The sequence below is a fragment of the Aquarana catesbeiana genome, linkage group LG09 (assembly GCF_042186555.1).
Source record: "Aquarana catesbeiana isolate 2022-GZ linkage group LG09, ASM4218655v1, whole genome shotgun sequence".
Taxonomy (NCBI): domain Eukaryota; kingdom Metazoa; phylum Chordata; class Amphibia; order Anura; family Ranidae; genus Aquarana; species Aquarana catesbeiana.
In genome coordinates this window covers 303,046,527-303,074,332 of record NC_133332.1, presented here as the reverse complement: position 1 = coordinate 303,074,332, position 27,806 = coordinate 303,046,527, and the positions used below count along the sequence as shown (strand labels likewise).

The window sequence follows — 27,806 nt, the reverse complement described above, 5'->3', positions numbered from 1 at the left end:
CCAGGAACACCAATGATGGGGCACTATCCCCCCCCCCCAGGAACACCAATGATGGGGCACTATCCCCCCCCCCCCCAGGAACACCAATGATGGGGCACTATCCCCCCCCCCCAGGCACACCAATGATGGGGCACTATCCCCCCCCCCCCAGGCACACCAATGATGGAGCACTATCCCCCCCCCAGGCACACCAATGATGGGGCACTATCCCCCCCCCCCAGGCACACCAATGATGGGGCACTATCCCCCCCCCCAGGCACACCAATGATGGGGCACTATCCCCCCCCCCCAGGCACACCAATGATGGGGCACTATTCCCCCCCCCCCCCCCCCGAACAGCAATTATGGGCCACTATCCCCCCAGGAACAGAAATGATGGGGCACTATCCCCCCAGCATCAGCAATGATGGGGCACTATCCCCCCAGCATCAGCAATGATGGGGCACTACTACCCCCCCCCCCCAAGGAGCAGCAATGGTGGGGCAATGCTGGGACACTATTCCCCCCCCCCCCCCCCCCAGGAACACCAGTGATGGGGCACTTGTCCTCCCATAAATACTAAGATGATGAGCAAGCTGCTACCTTATCGCAGCTCAGCGCTCACGTGACCGGCTGCTTCTCTCCTCTCTCTCTCCTCTCTCTCTCTTCTCGCTCGAGGCAGCAAAGCGAGCGTGGCTGAGAATACCGCGCTGACGTCAGCAGAGAGGAGGAGAGAGGCGGACGTGTCACATGAGCCGCTACGAGATGTATACAGCGGCGCCGGCTTTTTACACAGGGGAATGTAACACTCGGACGGAGGCGGGACTGAAAGGCAGGGAAGATGGTGCGTGCCGTTCGCAGACCAACTAATCGATAATGAAAATCGTTGACAACGATTTTCATTATCGATTATTATCGATTTTATCGATTAATCGTTTCAGCCCTAATTTTATCCTTTAATCTTCTGGCTAATACTTTGGCAAATAATTTAATATCTGCGTTCAGCAGCAATATCGGCCTGTAGCTCGAACACAACGAGCTATCTTTTCCTTCCTTTAAGATTAATGTCACTGAAGCTGTCAAAGCCCCCTCGCATAGTTCCCCCTGGCCCCCCAGCCCGTTCCAAATCTGACAGAGCTTTGGGACCAGGGACTCTTTAAATTTTTTATAAAAATAGGTTGTAAAGCCATCTGGCCCTGGGCTCTTTCCAGAAGGAGATGATTTTAAGGCCGTCAAGATCTCTTCTTCAGTGATCGGTCTATCCAGTTCCTCTGCGTCGCTTTCCGGAAGACTTGGTAGTCCTGCCAGTTTTAGAAACTCATTCCCCTTTTCCTCTCTTCCGGGGTTCCACTCCCACATTGTCTAACTGAGTAAAGATTTGTAAAATATTTCCGAAATTCTTCAGCTATCTCTCTTGATGTATGTCTTAGTACCCCCTTTTTATTTTGAATCCGGTCTATAAAGTTTACCCCTCTTTTCCTCTTCAACACTGTTGCCAGATGCTTCCCCACTTTATTACCCCCTCTGAATCTCTCTTTTAGATGTTTACTTAAGATTCGATTAGATTCTATCTCCATTAAGTCCTTTTAATTCTTCTCTTTTTATTATTAATTGTTGTGGGAGAGTATTGTGAGTCCCTTTTAAAGGCTTTGTAGGTTTGTTCGAGATGGTGAATTTCATTTATAAGATCTGCCTTTCTTTTTAGGCTTTCTTTCTTCGCGCTTGCCCCAATTGAGATCAGGATGCCCCTTATGTATGCTTTTAATGCCTCCCACAGGACTGATCCAGATATTTCCCCTGTATCATTTATCGACAGAAACCCGTCGATTTCTTCCTGTATTTTTCCGCTAATGTTGGGATCTTCGATAAGTTTTTCATTCAAGTGCCATTAAAATGGGGACCTCCGCAATCCCGGGATCCCCACTTTCATCAAGACTGGAGAGTGATCTGATAGCGTGGTTATCTCAATCTTCGTATCTTTTACAAATTCTAACAAGCTGTGATCTACCATTAAATAATCCAGTCTTGAATAGGACCCATGCATCGGGGAGAAGAAAGTGTAATCCTTTACTTTCACGTGCTGCACTCTCCATGCATCAATCATTTGGCAATTATGTAATTTAAGCCAGATGTTTTTTAAGCGTTTTCTACTTACTCCCTATGATCTAGATGTACTGCCCAACGCTGGATCTAAGCAAAAATTAAAATCCCCTGCCAGTATCGCCACTCCAGCCCTAAAATCCATTAACCTATTCAGGGCTTGAGACAAAAACTCTATCGGATTTCTATTTGGGCAATACACATTTGCCAAAGTAAAAATCCTTCTTCAATCCTCACCTTCAGAAAAAGATAACGGCCTTCCAGATCTGCTCTTCTTTCCAAGAGAACAAACCTGGTCCATTTTGAGAACTCGATTGCCACCCCTTTGGCCCTCTTTATAGGGGAATCACTATAGAACCAGTTCGGGAAGTAATTTGAAAACAACTTGATACGTGTATCCAGTGTTAGGTGGGTCTCCTGAAGAAACACTACATCCGCACTGTAATGCTGTAACTCTCTTAGCACCTTATATCTCTTGGAAGGAGAATTCAGCCCACTAATGCGTACTCCTTTTAATGCCCCTTTATGGAACCCCTGCAGGACCGGTATTCCCCCCCTTTATTTTTTTTTTTATTTATTTTACCAAGTGCTTATCATGAACTTATGCATTCTACCATAACCAGTGTGTATCATTGCATAGTCCTACCTTGAGGTTCCTACAGATTCCCTAGGTGTACCTCAGATTGCTGTACTCTTCGCCCAAGGAGTTTGCTGGTAACCCCTGCTCCAGTCCACTCATCAGATCAAGTCTCCAGTAGGCTTCCAGCGGGCCCCTGCACTAGGCTGTACCCAGGGATGTCAAAAGAGGCTGGAGGGATGGTCCGGGGAGGGCTTAAGCCGGGAGCAGAGCCAGGAGGACGGCGGGGAGGAGAGCGAGCTCAGCCCGCATGGAAGGTCTCAGGCCGGTCCGAGGTCTCCGGCTGTGTGCTGAGACAGCCGTGGTACTTACGGCTCCGGTCACTGGCTCCAGACTCTCCGCTCCCTGCTTCATGTGCGGATCCCTTCGGCGTTGCACACGATTCAGCCGCCCGCTTCCACCACGCCGCCGTCAGGCCCCTCCGCCCACTCTAGTACATCACATCACGCACTACCCAACAATAATAATCTATATAAAATGTATTTTTTTTTTAATTTAAAATGCATATATACATACAATGTGCTTATCTCCTCGGGCATGCTTAAGCCTAAACTGGTGGTTGCAGGATCAGAACCTGCGAAAGGGAAAATCCTTTCTCCCAGTAACTTGGAGAGCACTGACAACAGATGCCAGTCTCTCAGGCTGGGGAGTTACCCTAGAAGGGCTCACAGCTCAGGGGAAATGGTCAGGGACAGAACAGATCCTGCCCAACGTCCTGGAATTACGGGCAGTACGTCTAGCCCTACGGTCCTGGATGGTGGAGCTTCAGGACTGCCCTATGAGGGTTCAGTCCAACAATGCCACTGCAGTGGCCTATATAAACCACCAAGGCAGTACCAGGAGTTATTCAGCTCTGAAGGAGGTGAACCACATACTAGCCTGGGCAGAGGGACATGTGCCGATTGTTATATCGGCAGTCCATATCCCGGGAGTAGAGAACTGGAAGGCAGATTATCTCAGGCGCCAGCAGATCTGCCCGGGGGAATGGTCCCTACACCCAGGAATGTTCCAGGAAATTCCAGAGGTCGACCTATTGGCATCCAGGTTCAACAACAAGCTACAGCAATTTGTGTCCTGAACAAGGGATCCTCTGGCAATCAGAGCAGATGCTCTGATAGTTCCATGGAGACTCCCTGGTTTATGCTTTCCCTCCAATCCCTCTCCTTCCACATTTGTTGCACAGGATTCGAAAAGAGGGGGTCATTCAGTCATTTTGGTGGCACTAGCCTGGCCCAGAAGGCCCTAGTTCCCGGAGATTGTGAGACTGACAATAGACGGGCCATGGACGCTTCCACGTCACCCCAATCTACTGTCTCAAGGTCCTATATTCCACCCCAATTTACAGTCTCTTAATTTGACGGCATGGCTATTGAAGCCAGGGTGCTGGAGGACTGTGGCATCTCAGGACCAGTAGTGTATACCCTAGTGAATGCTAGAAAAGCTGTCACTAGGAAAATTTATCATAAGGTCTGGAAGACTTATATTGCTTGGTGTGAAGCCAGAAAATGGCATCCACGGAAATACATGATTGGGAGAATTCTCTTTTCTACAGCTGTGGAAATTCAATTGGCTTTGAGTACAATCAGAGGTCAAGTTTCGGCCCTATCAGTATTCTTCCAAAAGCCTTTAGCCTCCCATTCACTGATGCGAACCTTTTATGCAGGGGCAACCCCCCCCCCCATTAGGTCACCTATGTGTCCTTAGGACTTGAACTTGGTGTTGTCTGTGTTACAGAAACAACCATTTGAACCTATCAAGGAAATTCCATTAGACTTGCTGTCAAGCAAACTAGCCTTCCTGATGGCCATCACCTCGGCTAGAAGGGTGTCAGAGTTGGGGCCCTTTCATGCAGGGAACCATACTTGATCCTTCACCACGACAGAGTCATGTTACGACCTGTTCCATCCTTTTTGCCAAAGGTGGTGTCGGCCTTTTTATTTAAATCGGGACATTATTTTGCCTTCTTTTTTCTCTCGGCCTTGCTCGGCGAAAGAGAGACGACTTCATTCATTGGACGTTGTCCGGGCAGTCAAGGTATATTTGTCTAGATCTGCAGGGATCCCAGGATCAGTCTCCTTTTTTTGTTTTACCAAAAGAACCCAAGAAGGGGCAGGCAAGCCATGTAGGTGCATGATCTCCTTCTATTCCTGAATGACCCAGGTCCTTCCCTTTAAGCAGCTCTAGGCATCCTCTCCGGTTTTACTGACTGCTCAGGACTCAAAGTCAACTGGGACAAATCCCAAATATTGCCGATTGACACTGTGGCAAAATCTTTACAAGACCCTAATCTCCCCTTAATATGGACTAACAAAATTAAATACCTGGGTATCTACATTTCCTCATCTACTGTGGACTATTATACATTGAACCTAGCTCAGTTGATACAAAATATGAAGGCTATACTAAAAGCATGGGCTCAGCTTCCCCTTTCCCTGATTGGGCGGATCAATGTATTCAAGATAACGCTCTTGCCTGCTCTGTTCTTAGACATTCCCCTGTGTGGATACCCAAGAAGGTGTTCCGCTTAATAAATGCTACCCTGCTTGTTTTTTTTTTTTTCTGGGGCACAGGCCAGCCGAGATTTAAGTTGGCAGTGTTGCAGAGACCTTGGAAGGAGGGGGGTTTGGCTTGTCCCGACCTACATAAATACTTCTTGGCAGCCCAGTTGTCGCACGCACACAATTGGTTAGTTTCTGATAAGTCCAACGCAGCAGTGGTTCTTGAGGCAGCATGTTTGGGCTCCTATAAGGAATTACGGAACGTAATCTATTGTGGACCCTCTACACCTTTTCACTTGACAGTGGCTATGCAAACTGTCCTGAGGGCATGGTCAGCGGATTTCTCTCTGTGCTCCATGCCTTCTGGACATATCTCAGCACATATTCCCCTTTGGTTTAACCCGTCACTGTCGGAGTTTGTCAATTCCGGATCGTATTATCTGGGCACTTAAGGGTATTAAAGATGTGGATTTGTACAGATTTGTACTGGGGGACGATTGCGGACCTTTGATGATTTGAAACAGAAATACGAACTGCCTCATATTTGTCTAGGTTCTTGCAGCTTAGGCATGCTTTTAGTACTCAATTTGAAAACTCTCTTGGCTTTTTATACTTAGTCTCTTGAAGACTTACTCAGAGACGGATCTGTAACCAAGCCTCTGTCCAACATATACAAAGCATTGTCACCTAATATACAGTCAGGTCCATAAATATTGGGACATCGACACAATTCTAATCTTTTTGGCTCTATACACCACCACAATGGATTTGAAATGAAACGAACAAGATGTGCTTTAACTGCAGACTTTCATCTTTAATTTGAGGGTATTCACATCCAAATCAGGTGAACGGTATAGGAATTACAACAGTTTGTATATGTGCCTCCCACTTTTTAAGGGACCAAAAGTAATGGGACAGATTAAAGCGGGGTTCCACTCAAATTTTTAACTTAATCTTACCCCCTTCAGTTAATTGCATAGATGTTCAAATGCTGCCCGAAATTTTTTTTTATCGCTGTAATTACCTTTATATTGTACTTTTATTGTGGCACTTCCTGTCTCCATGGGAGTAGGCGTGTTTATTGCCTTTCCCCGGCGCCGCACTGTCTCCTTGGAGCTTAGTGTCAGGCTTCCCAAGATTCCACAATGATCATGCGTGTGAACAAGCTGTGAATGAACAGCATTCACCGCATCCAGGAAATCAATGCTTGTGGGCTTCACATGCCCACAAGCAAGATGGAAACAGCCAGCATCACATTTTTTAAGTTATTCTTCAGTACAAAAACAGAGGCAGAAATATTACACCCAAACTGTGAGTATTATTTTGGGATTAGCAAAGTGTCTCAATGACCTAAAAAAAAAAAAAAAAAAAAAAGATTGGTCACCGGACTCCCGCTTTAACAATCATCCATCAATCTTTCACTTTATAATACTTGGTTGCAAATCCTTTGCAGTCAATTACAGCCTGATGTCTGGAACGCATAGACATCACCAGACGCTGGGTTTCATCTCTGGTGATGCTCTGCCAGGCCTCTACTGCAACTGTCTTCAGTTCCTGCTTGTTCTTGGGGCATTTTCCCTTCAGTTTTGTCTTCAGCAAGTAAAATGCATGCTCAATCGGATTCAGGTCAGGTGATTGACTTGGCCATTGCATAATATTCCACTTCTTTCCCTTAAAATCTTTGGTTGCTTTCGCAGTATGCTTCGGTTCATTGTCCATCTGCACTGTGAAGCGCTGTCCAATGAATTCTGAAGCATTTCACTGAATATGAAAAGATAATATTGACCGAAACACTTCAGAATTCATCCTGCTCCTTTTTTCAGCAGTCACATCATCAATAAATACAAGAGAACCAGTTCCACTGGCAGCCATACATTCCCACGCCATGACACTACCACCACCATGCTTCACTGATGAGGTGGTATGCTTTGGATCATGAGCAGTTCCTTTCCTTCTCCATACTCTTCTCATGACTCTGGTGCAAGTTGATCTTGGTCTCATCTGTCCATAGGATGTTGTTCCAGAACTGTGAAGGCTTTTTTAGATGTTTGGCAAACTCTAATCTGGCCTTCCTGTTTTTGAGGGTTTTATTCATGTATTTTGGACCGGTCCTCAAATAAATTTTTGGAGGGAGGTAGCTATGGTTATTTCCACTATCACCACCATCCAGATACTGCTGACGGTGGTGTGCCTGATGGGTCTTGTCGACCCTCTGGCTCATGGTTGAGCAGTCAGAACCCTCCTGGGATTATTAGTCTATTATGCACGCAAGGCCATTGTACTCCGGTGGAAATCTTCTGCTGCACCATCCGTCAATCTCTGGAAACAGTTAATTAACTCTGCCCTCCCGTTGTATAAGGCCTCTTCGTTTTCTAGAGGATGTGCTAAGAAATTTCACAAAATGTGAGACATATGGGTGGAATTCTCGTCTACAAATGTAGACTCTTTAGATAACTAGTAAATATCCCGTACAATAATTCAATCACTCCTAGTTAACAGAACTTTGAATTCTTGCTACACTTGTCAGAAATTTTCTGGGTAACTAAAGCCTAAGAGGGGCTCTATCTTCATAGTGAGCTAGGCTCTGAAGTTTAACTGTAAAAACGTGTGTTTCAAACTGCATAGGTGGTCCGAGCGTACCAAGTTTTTGTTGGTTGTGTTTTTAGTGTTGTGTGTTTTTTTTTTTTTTTGGTTTTGTTTTAGTTATATCTGCTGTTTGTACGTTCGAGCTTGGATATGCTCAATATGCTGTATTCTGTACCTTAATTGAAATACTGCAATAAAAAGAATAAAAAAGAAAAAAAAAGGGGGGGTGGGGGGGCAGGCAACTTCCAAGGCTTCCATTGCCGATTGGGTTCGTCAATTGATCATTCAGGCCTACGGGCTGAAACATAAAGCTCCTCCCTTTAGGGTGAGAGCTCATTCTACCAGGGGTGTAGGAACCTCCTGGGTCCTGGGCTTTTCGCCATCAGGTATCTGTGGCTCAGATTTGTAAGGCTGTGACCTGGTCTTCAGTGCATACGTTCACAAAATTTTATCAAGTGGATGTTCGAGGAGTCGGCTTTCAGCTGCAGTGTACTGTGGGCTGCCGTATAAGTTCTGATGGCTATCCTTTGGCAGGGTGTCTCCCTCCCCTCAAGGTTATTGCTCTGGGACTTCCCAGCAGGTAAGGAACATTAGCCTGACTCTGTGTCCCATGATGTATGAAAAAGAAAATAGGATTTTTTTCATCATACTTACCTGTAAAATCCTTTTCTTTGAGTACATCATGGGACACAGTGATCCCTCCCCTCTTTTTTGAGGATTCAGTGCTTGCTACAAATTGACGTGCTTCCTGTGTGGGTGGTAGAGCTGCACGATTCTGGCTAAAATGAGAATCACGATTTTTTTGCTTAGAAGATAGATCACGATTCTCTCACGATTCTCGCGGCGTAACATCATCTTTCACATTAAAATAAAAAAAACTGGGCTAACTTTACTGTTTCGTTTTTTGTTTTTTTATTCATTGAAGGGTTTTTTTTTCCCAAAAAAAGACCATTTGAAAGACCGCTGGGCAAATACAGTGTGACATAAAATATTGCAGCAATTGCCATTTTATTCCCTAGGGTCTCTGCTAAAATATATATAATGTCTGGGGGTTCCAAGTAATTTTCTAGCAAAAAATACTGATTTTAACTTAAGAAAGAAGTGTCAGAAAAAGATTTAGACTTTAAGTGGTTAAACTTCCTGCATTTACACATTGTTGAAAACTTGGCAGAGCTTATTGCCCAGCTTATTTATTTACACAAGTTATTTCCCTTTGATCTAAGAAGGAAGCATAGTTAAAATGTATCAAGTTAAAGACTTGGCAGAGTGCCCGGATTCTTTCTTTTGACAGCTGAGTGAGCAGATAGTCTCTCCACTTATATGAAAGAATCAGCAACCTCTGCAGGAGAGATCATCAGGGGAGGTGAATCGAGATCACGATTTTTTAACGATTAATTGTGCAGCTCTAGTGGGGTTATATAGGGGATCACTTCCTGTCTGAAGACCTTTGGTCTACCAGTCTCCATTTCACTGGAGATGGAGTATAACCCAGCAGGTAATGAATATTAATGCCTGACTCTGTGTTCCATGATGTACTCAAAGAAAATGATTTTACAGGCAAGTATGATGAAAAAATCCTATATTTCGTAAGGTTTCTGGGAAAGATAGTAGCAGTCTTTTTTGTCCAGTCCATTTCAAACCCCTCCAGTGGAGTGGCTGGGGACAGGAGGACAGTCATTGAATTCCCTAATGCCGTTGAATACCAGCACAAGACTGTCTATAGACTGGTGGATCTCCTCACAGATGCTAGAGATTGGACAATAATGTCTTCTTCTTTCCTGGGGAGTCCTGACAATGGATGCTGGGCTGGGGAGGAGTTCTGGACCATTTTCTCCTACCTAGTCTGCTTCCCAGGTTTCAAGTGGAAGGAAATCCAGTGATTGCCTCTCCCTGGCCCAGATGAATTTGGCACTCTCACATTGTAAACATGACAGTAGATGAACCCTGGACTCTTCCAGACTGTCCCTACCTATTGTTGCAAGGTCAATCTTCCATCCCCCTTCACAGTTGTTGGCTTTAATGGCATGACTGTTGAAGCCAGAGCCCTAAGGAACAGGGGTGTCTCTGATTCGTTCATTCCTACCTTGCTAAGAGCTAGGAAGGAAACTTCCCAGAAGATTTACAGTAGGACTTGAAAGTATTTTTTTCCTGGTGTGACGGTTGTGGTTTTCATCCTCGCAAGTATGAGGTTAGCTACATTCTAGCCTTCCAACAGTCTATAGTGAATCAGGGATTGTTCTTGAGTACCATCAAGGTTAAAAGTTCAGCCTTGGTGATCATTTTTCAGAGACTGATGGCCCTGCCCTCTTTGGTACAGGCTTTTTGTACAAAGTGGTATATACTATATTGTTTCACCGGTTAAAGAGGAAGTAAACTCTGATGGGTTTTACTTCCTTCCTTTATACCATATTCGCCCCGCTTCCTTGGCGGGAGCCGCCAGTCACGGCACTCGCTCGTGAAGAAACGGGGGGGGGGGGGCGTTTCTTTGTTTCTTCACCGCGCATGTGCCGATGACATCATCGGCGCAAAACACAGTAAACATCTCCTAAACGGCACACATTTAGGAGATATTTACAGTACTTATAGGTAAGCCTTATTCTGCAGGTCGCAGTTTTGGAATCGGCTGCCCATTCTTGTAAAGAACCAACCATTTCTGGTGCTCTACCGTGAGAAGGTGCTTTTACAGCCTCAGTCATCTTTTTTGCCTAAGATGGTTTCTTCATTTCATTTTAACCAGGACATGGTGTTTACATTCTTCTGTCTGAAGCCTCAAATGCTAGGGAACAAGGGTTTTCATGCCTTGGCTGTGGTATGTGCTATTAGGTGTTGCATGAAATCGACTGCTGCTATTCAGCAATAGGATTCACTCTTTGTGCTACCTTAGGACCAAAAGAAAGATCATGCAGCTTCCAAGTCTAATCTATGTCCATGGTTCTGCCCACTTATTTCTCAAGCTTATGGCGGGGGGGCGAGCACTGCCACTGACGTCAGTTAGAGAGAAGAGAGAGAGAGCTGAGGAGTCATGCGATTGCAGGGAGCTGATGTGTTATCTGTACAGATAAGCATATTTATGATCAAACACAGGGGAACTTCTTGTTCTAATACAGAGGGGATAAGAGCTTTTCAGGTTAAGTACAAGAGCTGAGCAGACAATTGGAGGAGAGAGGCTACGTGTTGACAAGAAGGGGGAGAGGGGGAGCTGAAGACGGGCACAGAGAATAGGAGAGCCGCATGTGATGCAGACAAGCACAGACTACGATTTCTCAGCTTAGCAGACATGGTAATCGTGGTCAGAACTCAGGGGGAGAGTCAGGACATGGCATTATCAAACAGCTATTGTAGGAGATAGAGGGATCATTTAATAAGCAAAAGCACCATGCTGCTAAGTGCACATTAAAGGGACAGGAGCAGCATTTTTTTTCTACTTTTTTTTTTCGGTTAGGGCTCATTCTACCCCATGGGCTATTCGGCATCAGTCTTCAGTGGCTCAAGTTTATAAAGCTCCTACCTGGTCCTCGGTTGATGCTTTTACCTAGTGGATGTTAGAGCTGGTGAGGATGTTACGTTTTACAAGATTTTTTGTGAGATTCTGGTTTGATTGGGGACGTGTTGCCCTCCCCCCTCCTATTCAGTGCTATGGGACATCCCTATCATTATGGACTTTTAGTTCTCCATGTACCATGATGTATGATAAAAAAAAATGTATCTTTGGTTTACCTATACAGTCCTCCTTTGGACTACATCACGGGATGCAGAGATCCTGCCCCTCTTCCTGTCCAGTCATCTGAAAGTGTCCGCAAAACCATATCATTATGGATGTAAAGTTGCTCCGTGTCCCATGTTGTATTTTAAGAAAAGGATTTTACAGGTAAACCAAAAATCCTATTTTACCAAGCAGGCCAATGAAATTCTGTCTGGGTAGCGGTGCCATCTTGAAGCAGCACATTGACTATCAGGGGTTCTGGTGCATGGGGAGGGCTTAAGACTGTTCACTCTGGATCAGGAAGCTTGGTGTATATCAGAACAAGATCTGTGTGGTATCGGTGACTGCACAAAGGGCACTGGTGAGTGGGGGCTTTTTCTGGTCTTCTGTGTCTCCTAGTCACTGTCTAAACTGTGTTCTATCACTAAATTTCAGTCCAAAAGATTTGTATGGCACCACAATAAAATTGCCACTTTCACCTTCAGGCCCGGGCCATGAAGGCTGATTGTCAATATAACTGCAAATGTTCTTTGCGCTGAATAGTTGCAGTTCTTTGAATTTAGTGTGTGTGTGTGTGTGTGTGTGTGTGTGTGTGGGGGGGGGGGGGGGGGGGGGGGGGGGATAGTCATGAGAACCCCTAACAAGTTTACTGTGATATGATGCCACTTTAGATGGATTTCATTCACCCACCATTAAGATGACAATGGTTTTACTAGACAGGAAGTAAGGGACATAACATTTTGACATAAACATTTCTCTTACAGGGATGGCTCTGTCAGCTTCTTGTCTGTGTCCCTGTACAGATTTTCCTTCAATTTACCTGGTAAAACTGTTGTCACTGTGACAGTAAGTGAGGGGAACCCTCATCCTCTGGTTCCTCCTTCCTTGTCCTCTCATCCTTTCTGTTGACCCCTATCTTCCCTCCATTTTCCTATAACCCAATGCAATCCAACAGTCTTCATAGTTCTGCCATATTCTTCCCAGTGCTTGTTTTTTCACTGTTTGCTCACCCTTTATGCCACCAAGAGACCATTCCTTAGCACCTGCTCTGACACTGTCTTATACTATAGGTTTGTCCAGAAGCTGGGCTCTGGTGGAGATTGAATGCTGTGGTTACCATGGAAGATGTAATTTCAGAGTACAATCTTGCTTTAGAACCAATACAATGCAGATTGATTATACTGATGCAATGTTTTTTGAAAGCTTAGCAAACTGCTGATTTAATTTAATTATTGCCTGGACCCTTTCTTTAGTAATACTGACTCTGCAATAATTTATTTGGAACAGTGTGAAGAGTTGGATCAGAAAATAGCCAGACTGACAAGGGAGAGGCAGTGTGTGGCCAATGTGCTAAAGGAGGTAAGCACATAAAACACAATAATGAAATCTTCCTTTCTGATGCTGATTTTTTCTCAGAAAAAAAACGTTCCAGGTCAACAACAAATCGCTGTTCTTTTGTTAGACTGCTTTTGATTACTTCAAACATCCATTTAGATATATACACACACATCTCAAATGATATTTTAGCGCAGGGCTTGACAAATTTGCTTTGAATCTAGGAGCCAGATAAAAAAAGTTAGGAGCCAGTTTTTTTTAACTAACACATCTTACGAATTTAACATGTCCCCGGAGGTTAACTTATCCTTTAACCCTTTCACAACAGAGCCATTTTTGCACACGTTTAAAAAATAATTTTAGGCCTGAAGATTACATAACCCCCCCCCCCCCCCCAAACATTATAAGCCCTCATGCACACAGGCTGTTAAAATAACGTTATGAAAACGCCAGTATCTTTGCAGTGATTTTTTAAAACTTTTTTCAGCTTTTTTCAGCGTTTTTGCAATAGCGTTTGAGCGTTTTTCCGCATTAGTGTTTTTTAGCGTTTTTTTTTTTCAATTTTTTTTTTTTTTTTTTTCAATGGATCAAAAACGTTAAAAAACGTTGGTGAATGACGTTTTTGAGCGTTTTTCAGCATTTTTCAGCGTTAGAGCGTTTTTACAGCTGAAAAACGTCTCTCAGAACCCACTGGTCCTGGGTTTTTTTTACAGCTTAAAAACGCCTATGCCACTTGCAGCTCAAAAACGCCTAGGTGGGCATGAAGCCATAGACTAACATAGACAGGCCTTTTTAAGCTGCAAAAAAAGCAGCTGTAAAAACGTCCGTGCGCATGAGGACTTAATCTTCTGAAAGCAGACACCATGTCACATGATAATACTGCAAAGGTCTAGAAAACACAGTTTTAGTAAAAAAAACACATTAAAATTTAGGGGGCACAAAAACGCAATAAATTACACAATTTTTTTGTAAAATCTAAAAGCAGAGATTGCACCGAGTAAATAGATACCCAACATGTCAAATCTTAAATGTGTCAGTACCCTTTATTTTCTATAGGCAACACTTTAAAAGCCCCCTATTGGTCATCAGTTTAGCGTTCCCAAGGAGGTCTGGTGCTAAAATTCTTGTTCTCATTCCATCATGTGCGGTGATATGTAATATGTATTGCAATCTGTGTTTTCAAGCGGCGGCGCCGTGTACGCTTGTACGTGCGCATTTGTGGAGGGCCTCAATTTTGGAGGAGGGGCCAGATTTTATGTGCTTGGGTGTAACTTTTTTTTTTTTACAATCCCAAAGGGGAAAAAGTCCCCTATGTGGTGATTTTTTTTTTTTTTTTCTGGTGACAGGTTCTCTTTAACCACTTCAGCCCTGGAAGGATTTTCCCCTATTAATGACCAGGTCATTTTTTGTGATTCGGCACTGCATCGCATTAACTGACAATTGCGCGGTTGTGCGATGTTGTACCCAAAAATAGAGATTTATTTTCTTTTGGTGGTATTTGATCACCTCTGCGGTTTTTGTGTTTTGCGCTATAGACAAAAAAAGACCAAAAATTTTGAAAAAAAACAATATTTTCTACTTTTTGTTATACTACATATCCAGTAAAAAAATTAAAAAAAAAAACTAATTTATTCATCAGTTTAGGCCAATATGTACTTTTGGTAAAAAAAAATCCCCACAATAAGCGTATATTGATTAGTTTGCACAAAAGTTAGTATGTCTACAAAATAGGGCATAGATTTATGGCATTTTTATTTTATTTTTATTTCTTTTACTCGTATTGGTGGTGATCAGCAATTTTTAGTGGGACTGCGACATTGCGGCGGACAGGTCAAACACTTTTGAGACTTTTTTGGGACCACTGACATTATTAGTGATCAGAGCTAAACATATGCACTGATCACTGTATAAATGACACTGGCAGGGAAGGGGTTAACACTAGGGGGTGATCAAAGGGTTAAGTGTGTCCTAGGGAGGTGTTTCTAACTGGGGGTGGGGGGGAGTGGACTGACTGGGAGTACAGAGAGATCGCTGTTCCTGATCACTAGGAACGGATGATCTCTCTGTACACCCCTGACAGAACGGGGATCTGCTTTGTTTACATATAAAAACAAAATGCTGCTCTATATTAAGATTGCCAATGTGATATGACACATATAAAATGCATGAATATCTTGGTGCAAACCGTGCATGATATTAAACATAATAACATATATAAAATGTCCATTATGCTGGAAAATTAAAACAATAACAGATGAAAAGTGCTATATTGAAGTAACCAATGTGATATGACACACATAAAGTGCTTGAATGACTTAGTGCAAAACGATAATGTCAAACATATAAAGTAATAAAATAAAAAATGTCCATTGTGCTGGCAAAGCAAAATCCTGTGATGGTGCTCCAAAGTTGACAAGGTGACAACAAACTTGTGCTCCCTGTGAATCTGCTCACCTCAGGGCGTTTGACCGCACACCTAAATTTGGTCAAAAAAAGTGCCTGTGAACCACCCCTCGGTTCTATGTGAATAAAGCTCTTTGGGATCCTGAGATGTCCAGCAGTAAGTTCCTCCGTCCATGTATAAAAATAAAGTCTAAATGGTGTTTTATTGTTTAAAAACGAATTTTATTTATAAAACATCAATCTGGGTACTCACATCATCCAAGTGCTAAAGCACACCACTCTGTAGCAAATAAAAGTAAAAACAATGAGATAGCTTGTCCGTTCGCAGCATTCAAACCTGCTGCACCATTCTGTCCCCTCCCCTATGCGTGTTCGACGCAGGGATCAGTTTGGTTTGCTCGCAAGCTTATCCAGTTTATTGCTTTGTTTACATAGACAGATCCCCGTTCTGCCTCTCTGAGGAGTGATTGCGGATGTCTGCCGGACCCACGCATCGGCTCCCCCGCCGTGCAGCGGGCGCTCACAGTGTCTCGTGCACAAAACTACGTACGGGTACATCGTTTCGCGCAATAAGTGCCGCCCTGTCGCATTATATATGTGGTGGGTGGTCCTTAAGTGGTAATGAGACATGTAAGGTTTAAAAGACCCTGCATGTCTCCCCTGTGCTCCACAGAATTTTTAAAATAATGTAATTTCCCCCCCCCGCGCTTCGATACCCAGCGGCACCCACTATGCCGGGCCTGCAGATGGGCAAGCGGAGCCCGAGATGCATAGCGGGAGGGACGTGTGTGGGGAGCATTCGGGTGGCAGCCCAAACTCCAGGTCGAAACTTATGGTCGCAATGGCAACCTGGTGCCTGGGGTTTGTCAAGCCCTGTTTTAGGGGAATCTTAAGACAAAATATTTTGCGTTTTGGATGCAGTTGAAAAAATTTACAACCTCGATCACATTTTTTTCAATGTTTATGGTTTTTGGGAAGGCTTGCTTTGCTCTTTGTCCTGTGTCCCATTTTCTCGGGGTTTCAAAGTGATGGCAAGTCAAAACCGTACTAGAAAATGCTGAGAAATTTTCCTCATTAGGACACTTTATCCCAAAAAATAAAAAAATAAAAAGGTTTTGGCTGTTAGATACCCTTTAAAGGATAACTAAACAAACAAAAAAAAAGGTTTAATATATTGGAGCTTACCAGTCCTTAGGTGTGGTGACTGTATTAGGTTTTTCTTTGTTCTTAGACTGTCTTTAAGTAAAGAACATTTTGAACAAGTACGAAATCTACGTTTGCACATTGCAGGGAAGCACAGGAATCCGCTCGTCAGCATTGTTGCCATAATACTATTACAGTTTGGAGCTGTCCTTGACCAAGAGGTCAAAACCTGGCAGTGCTATATGAAAAGGATTTCTGTTATATAATTGGCTGATCAAAAGTGCAAACCCTTTGCATTTCAACACTGAAGTTTGCTTTCTGCTTTTGCTTTTGTTTTACTTTCACTGAGGACTTGTGGAGTTAAGTCGATATTTGAGATCAGTCATGCCAAGATAATCTGGCTAATAGTGGAGGTGTCACCATAATAATTATATTAACGCATGTCATTTCTAAGGCCACACCCTAGTGCATCAAGGCCTCTCAAGTAGCTCCCTGCCCTTCCAAGAAAATGTTGCTGAACACACACCTACACCTCTTTTCTGGAGAAATTCTTTGTCGCTCAACTTTTTGAATAATTGGAACTGCCTTGAAAAGTTTGATTATGTCTAGATTTCCTTTTGATCTGCAGCAACGTAGGAGGCCTCAGGAGATTCAGCGGAATGTCATTTTGGAGTCTCACGTCATTTGCTGCACACTGAGCACCAGCGGGGGCATCTTACTGGAATCAGCCTTCAGGCAGCTGGGACAGGAGCCATTCAGCTGTGTCATCGTGGATGAGGTCAGGATTTTGAGCTAAGATTTTACCTTCCACATGCACCATCTTATTGGGGATGAGATGCCTACACCCTTTATGCTTCTATTTTAAGGCAGGACAGTCATGTGAAGTGGAGACGCTCATTCCACTCCTCCACCGCTGTTGTAAATTGGTGTTAGTGGGAGACCCAGAACAGCTTCCACCAACTGTTATATCAATGGTAAGCTTGTCTTTCTAACAGCTTTGACGATTTTAATGCAATGTATGAAACTGTCTAATGGAGTTTTTATTTTTGTTTTCACAATTAGAAGAAATAGTTGGTCTGTGTAATGGACATGTGGTGTTTATTTTAGGATATACCTCCTACAATCAAGGGGTCAGTCTTTTACTGGATTTAATCATCCACAGGCCCTATGTAATTCTTGTGTATTAGTAATAAAATAAGTGAACTCAGACTTCCTGTAAAGGTTTGTAGCCCATCAATCTTAACCTCTGTTCCTCACCAGTATTTCTGTGAAAACGTAAGGCATGTGACTAAGCTGACTTCTGGTTTACTGTCGTAAAGTACAGGGTACAGTATATATACTATTAGATCCTAGGTTGAAGGCTCATACCATCAAAGGATTCTAAAGGTTGTTTTTTTTTTTCAACATGTTCTCCTTACCTGCTCTGCACAATGATTTTGTACAAAGCAGGACCGTCTCTTCTCGAGTCTCCCACCAGTGCTCCTCCCCCTGCTAAGTGGACCCATAACAAACCGCTTGCAATAGAGGCACAGGTGCGTGCTCACTCCCGAGCCCCACTTTGTCCATAGGACACACAGATCTCGGCTTCGCACCCGCTCCCTCCTCAATGGCTGGGATTGAGAGCAGCAGGGGCCTCTGGCTCCCGCTGCTGTGTCTGAACCAATGAGGATGGAGAGAGCCGAGAACACCTATGCTCTTGTGCACATCGCTGGATTGAGATCAAGCTCAGGTAGGTGTAAAGGGGGGCTGGGAGGAGCTGCACCCTGAAGGTTTTTTACCTTAATGCAGAGAATGCATGAAGGTAAAAAAAACCCTTGTACCTTTAGAACCACTTTCAGGTGATTGGACACTGGCAAGCTTTTGATAGCACACCCTCTGGGTGCCTACCCTAAAACCATACCCAACGCCGTGTGTCCTAATTTTCTAGCTTGTGTCCCAAGTTGATGTAAATTTTCTACCTTATGTGGAACTCTTAGATTAACTAGTTTATTATTTTATCTTCGGATTCTTCAATCCACTCCTTCAGTGTCTTCTAATACCACAATAGAAGCAGTGCATCCAGATCAGTGATACCTCAATAAAGCCTTGGGAGATTGATCCCACATGATGGGGATAGCCTGTAATGTTGCTTTGGGTGCTGGATCCTGCATGGAAACTCACCAGGTCCAGGACCATGATCCATCCCTAATGGAATCCAGACTCTGAGGATCCTTTTGGGAGCATGCTTGACAGGTCAAGCCTAAACTCTATACAGAGGCCAGCAACATGGACAAGGCGGCATTAAAACTCTACTACTCAGAGTGTAATCTTGGATGGATCAGCAGGTGTTACAGCACACCACTGGTCTCACACTTTATTGTCACTTCTGCCTTGTGCCTTTATAAAGTACTCAGATGGTTCCTCGCACCCTTTCGCCACAAGGACTTTGCTATAGTACAGTCTATACCCAGGTTTCTGCGTACTCCTTCTAAACATGCTTACACTATGTTCTGCTCTCTATTCTGTGAGTACCTCTCAGGGGAATACCTTCACCCATAGCTATGGTGTAAACCAGGTGAAAGGGAGCCACAACAAAACCTCAGGCAAACATTCGCCCTGCGGAAAGCCTGCACCACACTCAACCTCAGAGTTCAAAGCAATCAGGTCTTGACCAGAACTTGACCTTAAGGAAGTCCTGAGGGGACAAATTTGGACCTTGTCCATTCTTTTTCCAAAATCTCTCTCTTGTCGCTTTATTCAAGGTGTATTTCCTATCAAGCCCCCCTTACAGCACCTCCCTTTTTTTTGCAGGGTGTGAACACAGGCACCTAGTCCCAGAGATTACTTTGTACCTCACATTCTGGCCTTCCAACAATTCGGTCAGAACTTGGCTTTAAAGTACCCTTAAAGGTTGTGTCTCGGCCTTCTCTTTTCTCAACCCCTTCGCTGTACCTTGTAAAAACCTGTCTTCAATGTATATCTCATATTAAACCCTCTTTGCAGCAGCCTGTGCTTCCTTGGGATCTCAGCTTTGTTCTCTCTGCCCTGCAGAAATGTGATAGGACTGACTTTTTGGGTTGGAGGTTAGGTACGGCTATGGCTCAGGCCAGTAGGGTCATTTAGTTAGTTAGGGTTATTTGGAGGCTCATGTGCCAAAGAGGGCTTTCCCCTCATCTGAAAATATGAACATATTCCAGAAGCTCCATGTTTTTGTCTTGTCCTCCCGTCCTACCCAGGCATCAGCAGCGGTAGCAATCGGACTCCTCTTCCCCTCCTGGTGCACGGTGAGAGCCAAAGATTTGGTGGCCCGCATGGTCCCAGGAAGCTGCTGCCATATTTGGGCGGTTGCATCGGAAGTGACAGAGCGGGTCACTGGGTCGGCGTAAACGTAATTTCCGGCGTGGACGCTGGGGGGAGGACTGGAGCCGGCGCCTATTCCCGCTTCCGGTCCGGTGCAGAGGCACTATGGGGGTCCGGAAGCGGCGTGTGAAGCCATGAGTGGAAACCTGCACACCTGCCATGGAGGAGTCGGCGTCTACAGCAGTGGAGACAGGCACAGGCAGGCACCAGCAAGGCTCAGGTAGAAGGCAGCGGTTAAAGTCTGCCTTTTTTCCTTTACCTGGGTTTTGGTCTCTCTCTCTCTTTTTCTTGCCCCATAGTGGCAAGGGGCCTGTCTGGGCACTGGTGGCTGGCTGGTTTCTTCCTAGTGCAGCTGTGTGGTGGTCCTTTTGAAAGCAGAGGCTGGGTCTCACTAAAGGTCCCCTGTTTTTTTCCCCTTTTGTCCTTTCTCACAGGCTAAAAGCTCTGACCCAAAAAAGAGATGTCCTTCTTGCAGGGCCAAATTGGGAGAAAATTGGAAAAAAACCCTATGCAGTTAAGGAGGAATCGGCTTCTGTTTGTGATGACCTGGTTGCCTCTGTAAAAGAACTATATGCCACGATTCAAACCTTTCGTGACTCAGTTAATCCAGCTGCTAGTCAGCCATCCACTTCAGAGTCTTCCCAGGGTTCTCTTCCTATCCCGTTATTGGAAGCTCTATCTGAAGACCCTTTAACAGGGAAGAGCAGTCCCCTGCTCTTTCTGTTAAAGATTCGGAAGTGAAGGTTGAGGAGGCTGACGTGGCCCCCTCTAAATTTAAGTTCTTCCTATAAGAGGTGGATGGGCTCCTTAAAGCCATTCATTTTACGCTTGGCGTAGGTGAAGAAAGGAAGGAATTGTCTCTTCATGACCGCATGTATGCAGGGTTAAGCAAACCTAAGAGGCGGACATTCCCGGCTCATTCGGTAATTTCTGGACGCCATTAAAAAAGAATGTCAGGATCCGGAGAGAAAACCTTCTTCTTTTTTTTTTTTTTTTTCTCCAAAGCCCACAAAAGGCATTTTTCCTTTTGAGGAGGACCCTTCTGCAGTTTGGAACAAGGTGCCCAGTTTGGATGCTGCCTTCTCCTAGGTCTCAAGATCCACAGACCTGTCTTTTGAAGACTTGGGGGTTCTGAAGGATCCAATGGACAAACGCATGGATCTTTTGCTCAAGAGATCGTGGCAATCAGTCATGAGCAATTTAAAACCAGCAATGGCCACAACAGGTGTAGCCAAGAATCTGGAATACTGGGTTAACCAGCTAAAATCGCATATAGTGGCAGATTCCCCCAAGCAAGAGATTTTAGATTCTTTTCCTACCCTGATCTCTGCAGTGACCTATATTGCAGATGCCTCAGCTGTAGCAATTAAAATGTCAGCTAGATCAGCAGCTTTGACAAATGCTGCAAGAAGAGCTTTATGGCTAAAGACCTGGCCAGGTGGCACAGCATCAAAAAGCAAGCTTTGTGGGATTCCCTTTTCGGGTGACCTTCTTTTTGGCCCTAACCTTGATAATAATCTAGACAGGACTGCTGATAAAGACGTCCTTCCCGGTCAAAAAGAAAAAGCAGGTCCCAAAACGTCTTTTTCGACCTCAAAAAGCTCAGGAGCAAGACAGCAAGTTTTAGGGGAGAAAGAAAAATTGGTACGCACAAAAAGGGAAAGTTAAAGGCGGAATTCTCTTCCGTCCTGCTACACAGGCCGAGAAATCACAGTGACTTGCGCCCACCCGCAGGGATGAGACTACAAGAGTTTCTTCTGCAGTGGTCAGGAATAACTTCAAATCAGTTTATTCTGACCACTCTCTCGCAGGGTTACACACTTGAGTTTACCAAAAGCCCCCCAAGAAGGTTTTTGATAACAAATACCCCACGAGATCCATTAAGGGCCCTGGCCATGAAGTCCTCTCTAAAGGAACTGATGTAGCAGAGTGTAGTAATTCGAGTATCACTAAAAGAACGGCAGGAGGGGTTCTATTCTCATGTCTTCCTGGTAAGAAAACCAACAGAAAAATTTCAATTGATTCTCAATCTAAAGCCTCTAAACGAATCCATCAAATACAGAAAGTTCAAGATGGACTCCATTTTCTCAGTCAGAAATCTACTGACTGAGGGGCGGATTTCCGCGCTCACGGACCAGAAGGTTTGCAGCCTCCCCTTACACTTACCCCATAAAGGGGCAAGTTTAGTGATATGAGAAAAGTTAATTAGGGGTGGGTGGCGCTACCTTTATCAGGGTACCTTAAACGTTGTTAAATGTGAGTTCCAAAAAGTCTGAATTACTCTTAACTGCAAGACCTCATTCACTCAAAATACATAGGGGAATGGGTATGAGTGTGCAACTCCTAAGTAGTGGACCTTGCTGGCATAACAGTCATGCATCATGCATAAGAGTGTATAACGTGTAGTTAACCAACACAAAATAACAACTTAATAGTAAATAATAAATAACATTAACTCAATTCAATAAGCACCACAATCTGTGACATGGAAGGGAATCAGTCCAATAGGAGTACCCCCTATTTTTTAAAAACCAATGTGTGATCCACTTTCCAGTTGGCATTGGTCAGCATATACAGCTGATATTATCCCATGCCTAAATCTTAAATTGTTCCACAAGTGTGTCCTAAATTGCATAAGTGAAAAATATAAACCGGCCAGAAATTATATATATCATAAGTAGTCCCAGCTGGGGTATACGGTACAGTGTGCACCCTAGAAAATGGTGAGAAAATTATGAAAAAAGTTTTTTTAGTGTGTCAAAATCCAGCAAAAACAAAAAGCAAAAACGTCTGTGATAGGTGACTTTCGTGAAGGCAGCCTTTCAGATCCAGTGACTTGCGGTGCTCCCCCTCAAGGTTCCCCACTCACCAGCTCCCTGCACCCCTGCAGGGGTAGTAAGCATGTAAAACCAGGCAACGATATGGCGTTTTGGGTCCTCAGGTGCTCCCGCTTCAGCTGTGAAGTATCCATCAGTATATCCTCATATGGAAGAAACAGGGCTCCATAGTGTGATACGTTTTAAAGAATTTATTCAGCTAACATAAACAGCACATAAATAAAAATAACTAAAAAATGAATAAAATACAGGCTTATAGTGAAAGCCAAACAGGTACACTGCGTGTAACCTAATAGTAGGAGAGAGCTTGTGTGTTTAGAACCAACAGCTGAGCGGTGGGCGCCTCAGCTGCGTTCCACACTCTCCTACTTCTGCGTGTGACGTCAGTGTGTAGCTCCGCCTTACGCGTTTCGTCATCGACGTTATCAAAGGCGTGGCTGACGTACCTCGTACTGTGCTATTTAAGGACAAGCGGGTATGGTGTGTTCCTCCCGTACTCCTCCCCTGGGCGTGTACATATTATCATATCCCCTCCCGGGTCAAAGCATTACGGGCAGCGAAGGTAGTTCCAATTGATATATAGGGGAGTCAAGAACCTATATCCCCGCTTGTCATTAATAAGGCAGACATAACATAGTGTGATCCTTAACTGCATGGGTGACGGTGTCAGTACAGTAATTACTACTCCATTCACCTAACCATTTAACTCTTTTAGACGATACCATTTCCTCATTCCAAGGTATTTCTATGCATGGCCAGAGGGGGGAGGGAAATAAGATAGGCAATACAGAGGGATGGGGCATACGGTGAAGGATCCTAGTGGTAGCTCACTGTATAACCACTCCAATCTTTTGTATTAGGCATCATGTTGCCCCCTATAAGCTTGCGGCCAAGTGGGATGTCATGGGTCAACAAGGTTAAGTATGCCCCTACATCCCGGAATTTAGCCCCTTGCTGGGTGCCATTAGCCCCTTTTTTCTACATAAAAATGAAATGAGGAATATCAACATATTGGAAATAGAAATAAATATACATATATAAAAAACAGTTAAAGATAAAGCTAAAATAAATATAGATATGACAATAAAACTTATAATAGTAAGTGTGGGGAATATAAAAACGAGACATCTGTCACAATGAGGGCGTCACGTACAGTTCATAATCATGTACATAATGGGGTAACCATACATGTGTATAAGGGTATTCCATACTATGATAGACCAAGGAATCAATCCATAAGGGTATAAGGGTATTCCATACTATGGTAGACCAAGGCATCAATTCATAAGGGTATCATAATCACGTATGTATGCAGTCCGTCACGTCCCTTCTCTCAGTCATATCACGTGAGGGGCTCCATACATGTACCTCTGAACTTAAAATAATTCATATGTCAAAGGGGTACATTGAGGGCCTATAACCCATAAGCTATATATACATAAGTCAATGGTACCCCATAAATTCATCCATCATTCAGGCAGGAAGATTATGTGCACAAACTCCTACTGAGGAATATATTAAAACTCAGGGAGAGTGGCAATACTGTATATTTATTTTTCCATATAGGGGGTCATATAGAGGGTCCAAGCCTCAATTTACTCCCCCCAAGTGTGCCTACTGTATTAAGGGGTGTCTACTTTGTTGTTCTCCCATCCTCTACCTCAATAAAAAATATATAAAATAATATATATATAAGGGAAAGAGGGACGGAGAGGGTGGAAAGCTTGTCCCCCAGAAATTCATCATATTTATCCCAGTGATCACCCGTATCCTCTACCGGGGACATTATATGATTAGATAGACCTATATCTAAGGGTTGGCTATAAAACAGTTTAAGTCTATATCTAGATTTAACCCTTTCGGGGCCAGGGATTGTAAGCGATAGATCCACTCCGTTTCATTTTGAGAGATGAGGGTGAGCTTGTTGTTTCCTCTCCAATGGTCTTCCACATGGTCTATACCATAGAACACAAGCCCTGTGGGGTCTCTATGATGTACCTCATCAAAATGTCTGGACAGATGATGTTTAGGGAACCCCTTCTTTATGTTATTGATGTGTTCCCTTATTCTGACTAAGGGCCGGGTGGTTCTACCCACATACTGGAGGTGACAGGGACATTCTATAATATACGTAACGTGTGCTCTGGCATGTAGTTAATTTTTTGATTCTATATTGTTTGTGGTCGACAGTGGATTTGAATGTTTCTCTTTTCCTGGGTTGTGGTTTGCTGACCCTACATGCTAGGCACCTACGGCATTTATAGAACCCCTTTAGACTAGTACTAATCTTGACTTGTTTTGGGGGGTCTATAGCATTATGTACTAAGAAGTTCGGAGATTTGGTGCTCTCCTGTACACGAATTTGGGTTTCCTGGGGAGGATTTTTGATAATACTCTGTCTTCTTGTAAGATTGGCCAATAATATCGACGTCCTTGTATTGATTATTGTACCCTGAGAAGAGGGAGAACAACAAAGTAGACACCCCTTAATACAGTAGGCACACTTGGGGGGAGTAAATTGAGGCTTGGACCCTCTATATGACCCCCTATATGGTAAAATAAATATACAGTATTGCCACTCTCCCTGAGTTTTAATATATTCCTCAGTAGGAGTTTGTGCACATAATCTTCCTGCCTGAATGATGGATGAATTTATGGGGTACCATTGACTTATGTATATATAGCTTATGGGTTATAGGCCCTCAATGTACCCCTTTGACATATGAATTATTTTAAGTTCAGAGGTACATGTATGGAGCCCCTCACGTGATATGACTGAGAGAAGGGACGTGACGGACTGCATACATACGTGATTATGATACCCTTATGAATTGATGCCTTGGTCTACCATAGTATGGAATACCCTTATACCCTTATGGATTGATTCCTTGGTCTATCATAGTATGGAATACCCTTATACACATGTATGGTTACCCCATTATGTACATGATTATGAACTGTACGTGACGCCCTCATCGTGACAGATGTCTCGTTTTTATATTCCCCACACTTACTATTATAAGTTTTATTGTCATATCTATATTTATTTTAGCTTTATCTTTAACTGTTTTTTATATATGTATATTTATTTCTATTTCCAGTATGTTGATATTCCTCATTTCATTTTTATGTAGAAAAAAGGGGCTAATGGCACCCAGCAAGGGGTTAAATTCCGGGATGTAGGGGCATACTTAACCTTGTTGACCCATGACATCCCACTTGGCCGCAAGCTTATAGGGGGCAACATGATGCCTAATACAAAAGATTGGAGTGGTAATACAGTGAGCTACCACTAGGATCCTTCACCGTATGCCCCATCCCTCTGTATTGCCCATCTTATTTCCCTCCCCCCTCTGGCCCTGCATAGAAATACCTTGGAATGAGGAAATGGTATCGTCTAAAAGAGTTAAATGGTTAGGTGAATGGAGTAGTAATTTCTGTACTGACACCGTCACCCATGCAGTTAAGGATCACACTATGTTATGTCTGCCTTATTAATGACAAGCGGGGATATAGGTTCTTGACTCCCCTATATATCAATTGGAACTACCTTCGCTGCCCGTAATGCTTTGACCCGGGAGGGGATATGATAATATGTACACGCCCAGGGGAGGAGTACGGGAGGAACACACCATACCCGCTTGTCCTTTAAATAGCACAGTAAAGTAACACATTGATAGTGCATAGAAAGGGTGTTGTAAAAAACTGGGCATACACCCTGCAAACCTAGCCCAACAATTAATGGGAATATGCTGGGCTATACTACCAGAAACCCTACATATGCATGTGAAAAATCAATTAGTGTGCATAATAAATAACAGAAATAAGCTAAAAACGATCCGCTCAAGGAATTGTAGATTAATGCAAACATAAAATGTCAATAGTAGGAAGAACGTGGCTGATGGTAAGGACCCCCTTCATAGGAAGACAATGAGCAGGCTTCCAGCTCTCACATCCTTAGAAACAAACAGGGCTGATAATGTAACGAAGCAGAGATTGCTTGGAGGGGACCACAACACACGTTCCACCGGAGGAGAAAAAGAAAAGCATATAGCATAAAACCCTATGTCACCAAGGGTCACCTGCGCAAAAATGCGCTACTCACGAGACCGGTAGAAAAAACAGGCATTCAGATGTTATGGTCGGTTCGCCGCTCTCCGGCGTGCGTTCCACCGCCAGGAAGTGATGTCACTGGTATCAGATCAGATGGACGTGGACAGGATGTTGCGTCGACGCGTTTCGCCCCTCCCCCAGGGCGTTATCAAAGACTCTTGGAGTCTTTGATAACGCCCTGGGGGAGGGGCGAAACGCGTCGACGCAACATCCTGTCCACGTCCATCTGATCTGATACCAGTGACATCACTTCCTGGCGGTGGAACGCACGCCGGAGAGCGGCGAACCGACCATAACATCTGAATGCCTGTTTTTTCTACCGGTCTCGTGAGTAGCGCATTTTTGCGCAGGTGACCCTTGGTGACATAGGGTTTTATGCTATATGCTTTTCTTTTTCTCCTCCGGTGGAACGTGTGTTGTGGTCCCCTCCAAGCAATCTCTGCTTCGTTACATTATCAGCCCTGTTTGTTTCTAAGGATGTGAGAGCTGGAAGCCTGCTCATTGTCTTCCTATGAAGGGGGTCCTTACCATCAGCCACGTTCTTCCTACTATTGACATTTTATGTTTGCATTAATCTACAATTCCTTGAGCGGATCGTTTTTAGCTTATTTCTGTTATTTATTATGCACACTAATTGATTTTTCACATGCATATGTAGGGTTTCTGGTAGTATAGCCCAGCATATTCCCATTAATTGTTGGGCTAGGTTTGCAGGGTGTATGCCCAGTTTTTTACAACACCCTTTCTATGCACTATCAATGTGTTACTTTATATATATTTTTTGAGTTTTTGCATATGTTTAGTTTTTTTTCACAGTTGCTAGCGCAGTTCACTTGGTTATATAATACTATAAGTACAGCACTTTCACTCTGCAGCTGCAACATATTTCTTTCTTATATTTTGAGATCACAGATTATATTTGCGAGCGCTGTATTGTATGATTTTATCTTTAAATAGCACAGTACGAGGTACGTCAGCCACGCCTTTGATAACGTCGATGACGAAACGCGTAAGGCGGAGCTACGCACTGACGTCACACGCGGAAGTAGGAGAGTGTGGAACGCAGCTAAGGCGCCCACCGCTCAGCTGTTGGTTCTAAACACACAAGCTCTCTCCTACTATTAGGTTACACG

The 27,806-nt window shown here is 43.9% G+C and overlaps 1 protein-coding gene across 1 annotated transcript in view; it reads left to right on the top strand.

Annotated features, from left to right (window-relative positions):
* SETX (senataxin) overlaps window positions 1–27,806 on the top strand; it is a 246,402-nt gene that overhangs the window by 177,335 nt on the left and 41,261 nt on the right. The window contains exons 17-19 of the mRNA XM_073600527.1: window positions 12,791–12,862; window positions 17,013–17,162; window positions 17,251–17,358. Coding sequence (XP_073456628.1) covers window positions 12,791–12,862; window positions 17,013–17,162; window positions 17,251–17,358 — 330 coding nt within the window. The remainder of the gene's footprint in view (window positions 1–12,790; window positions 12,863–17,012; window positions 17,163–17,250; window positions 17,359–27,806) is intronic.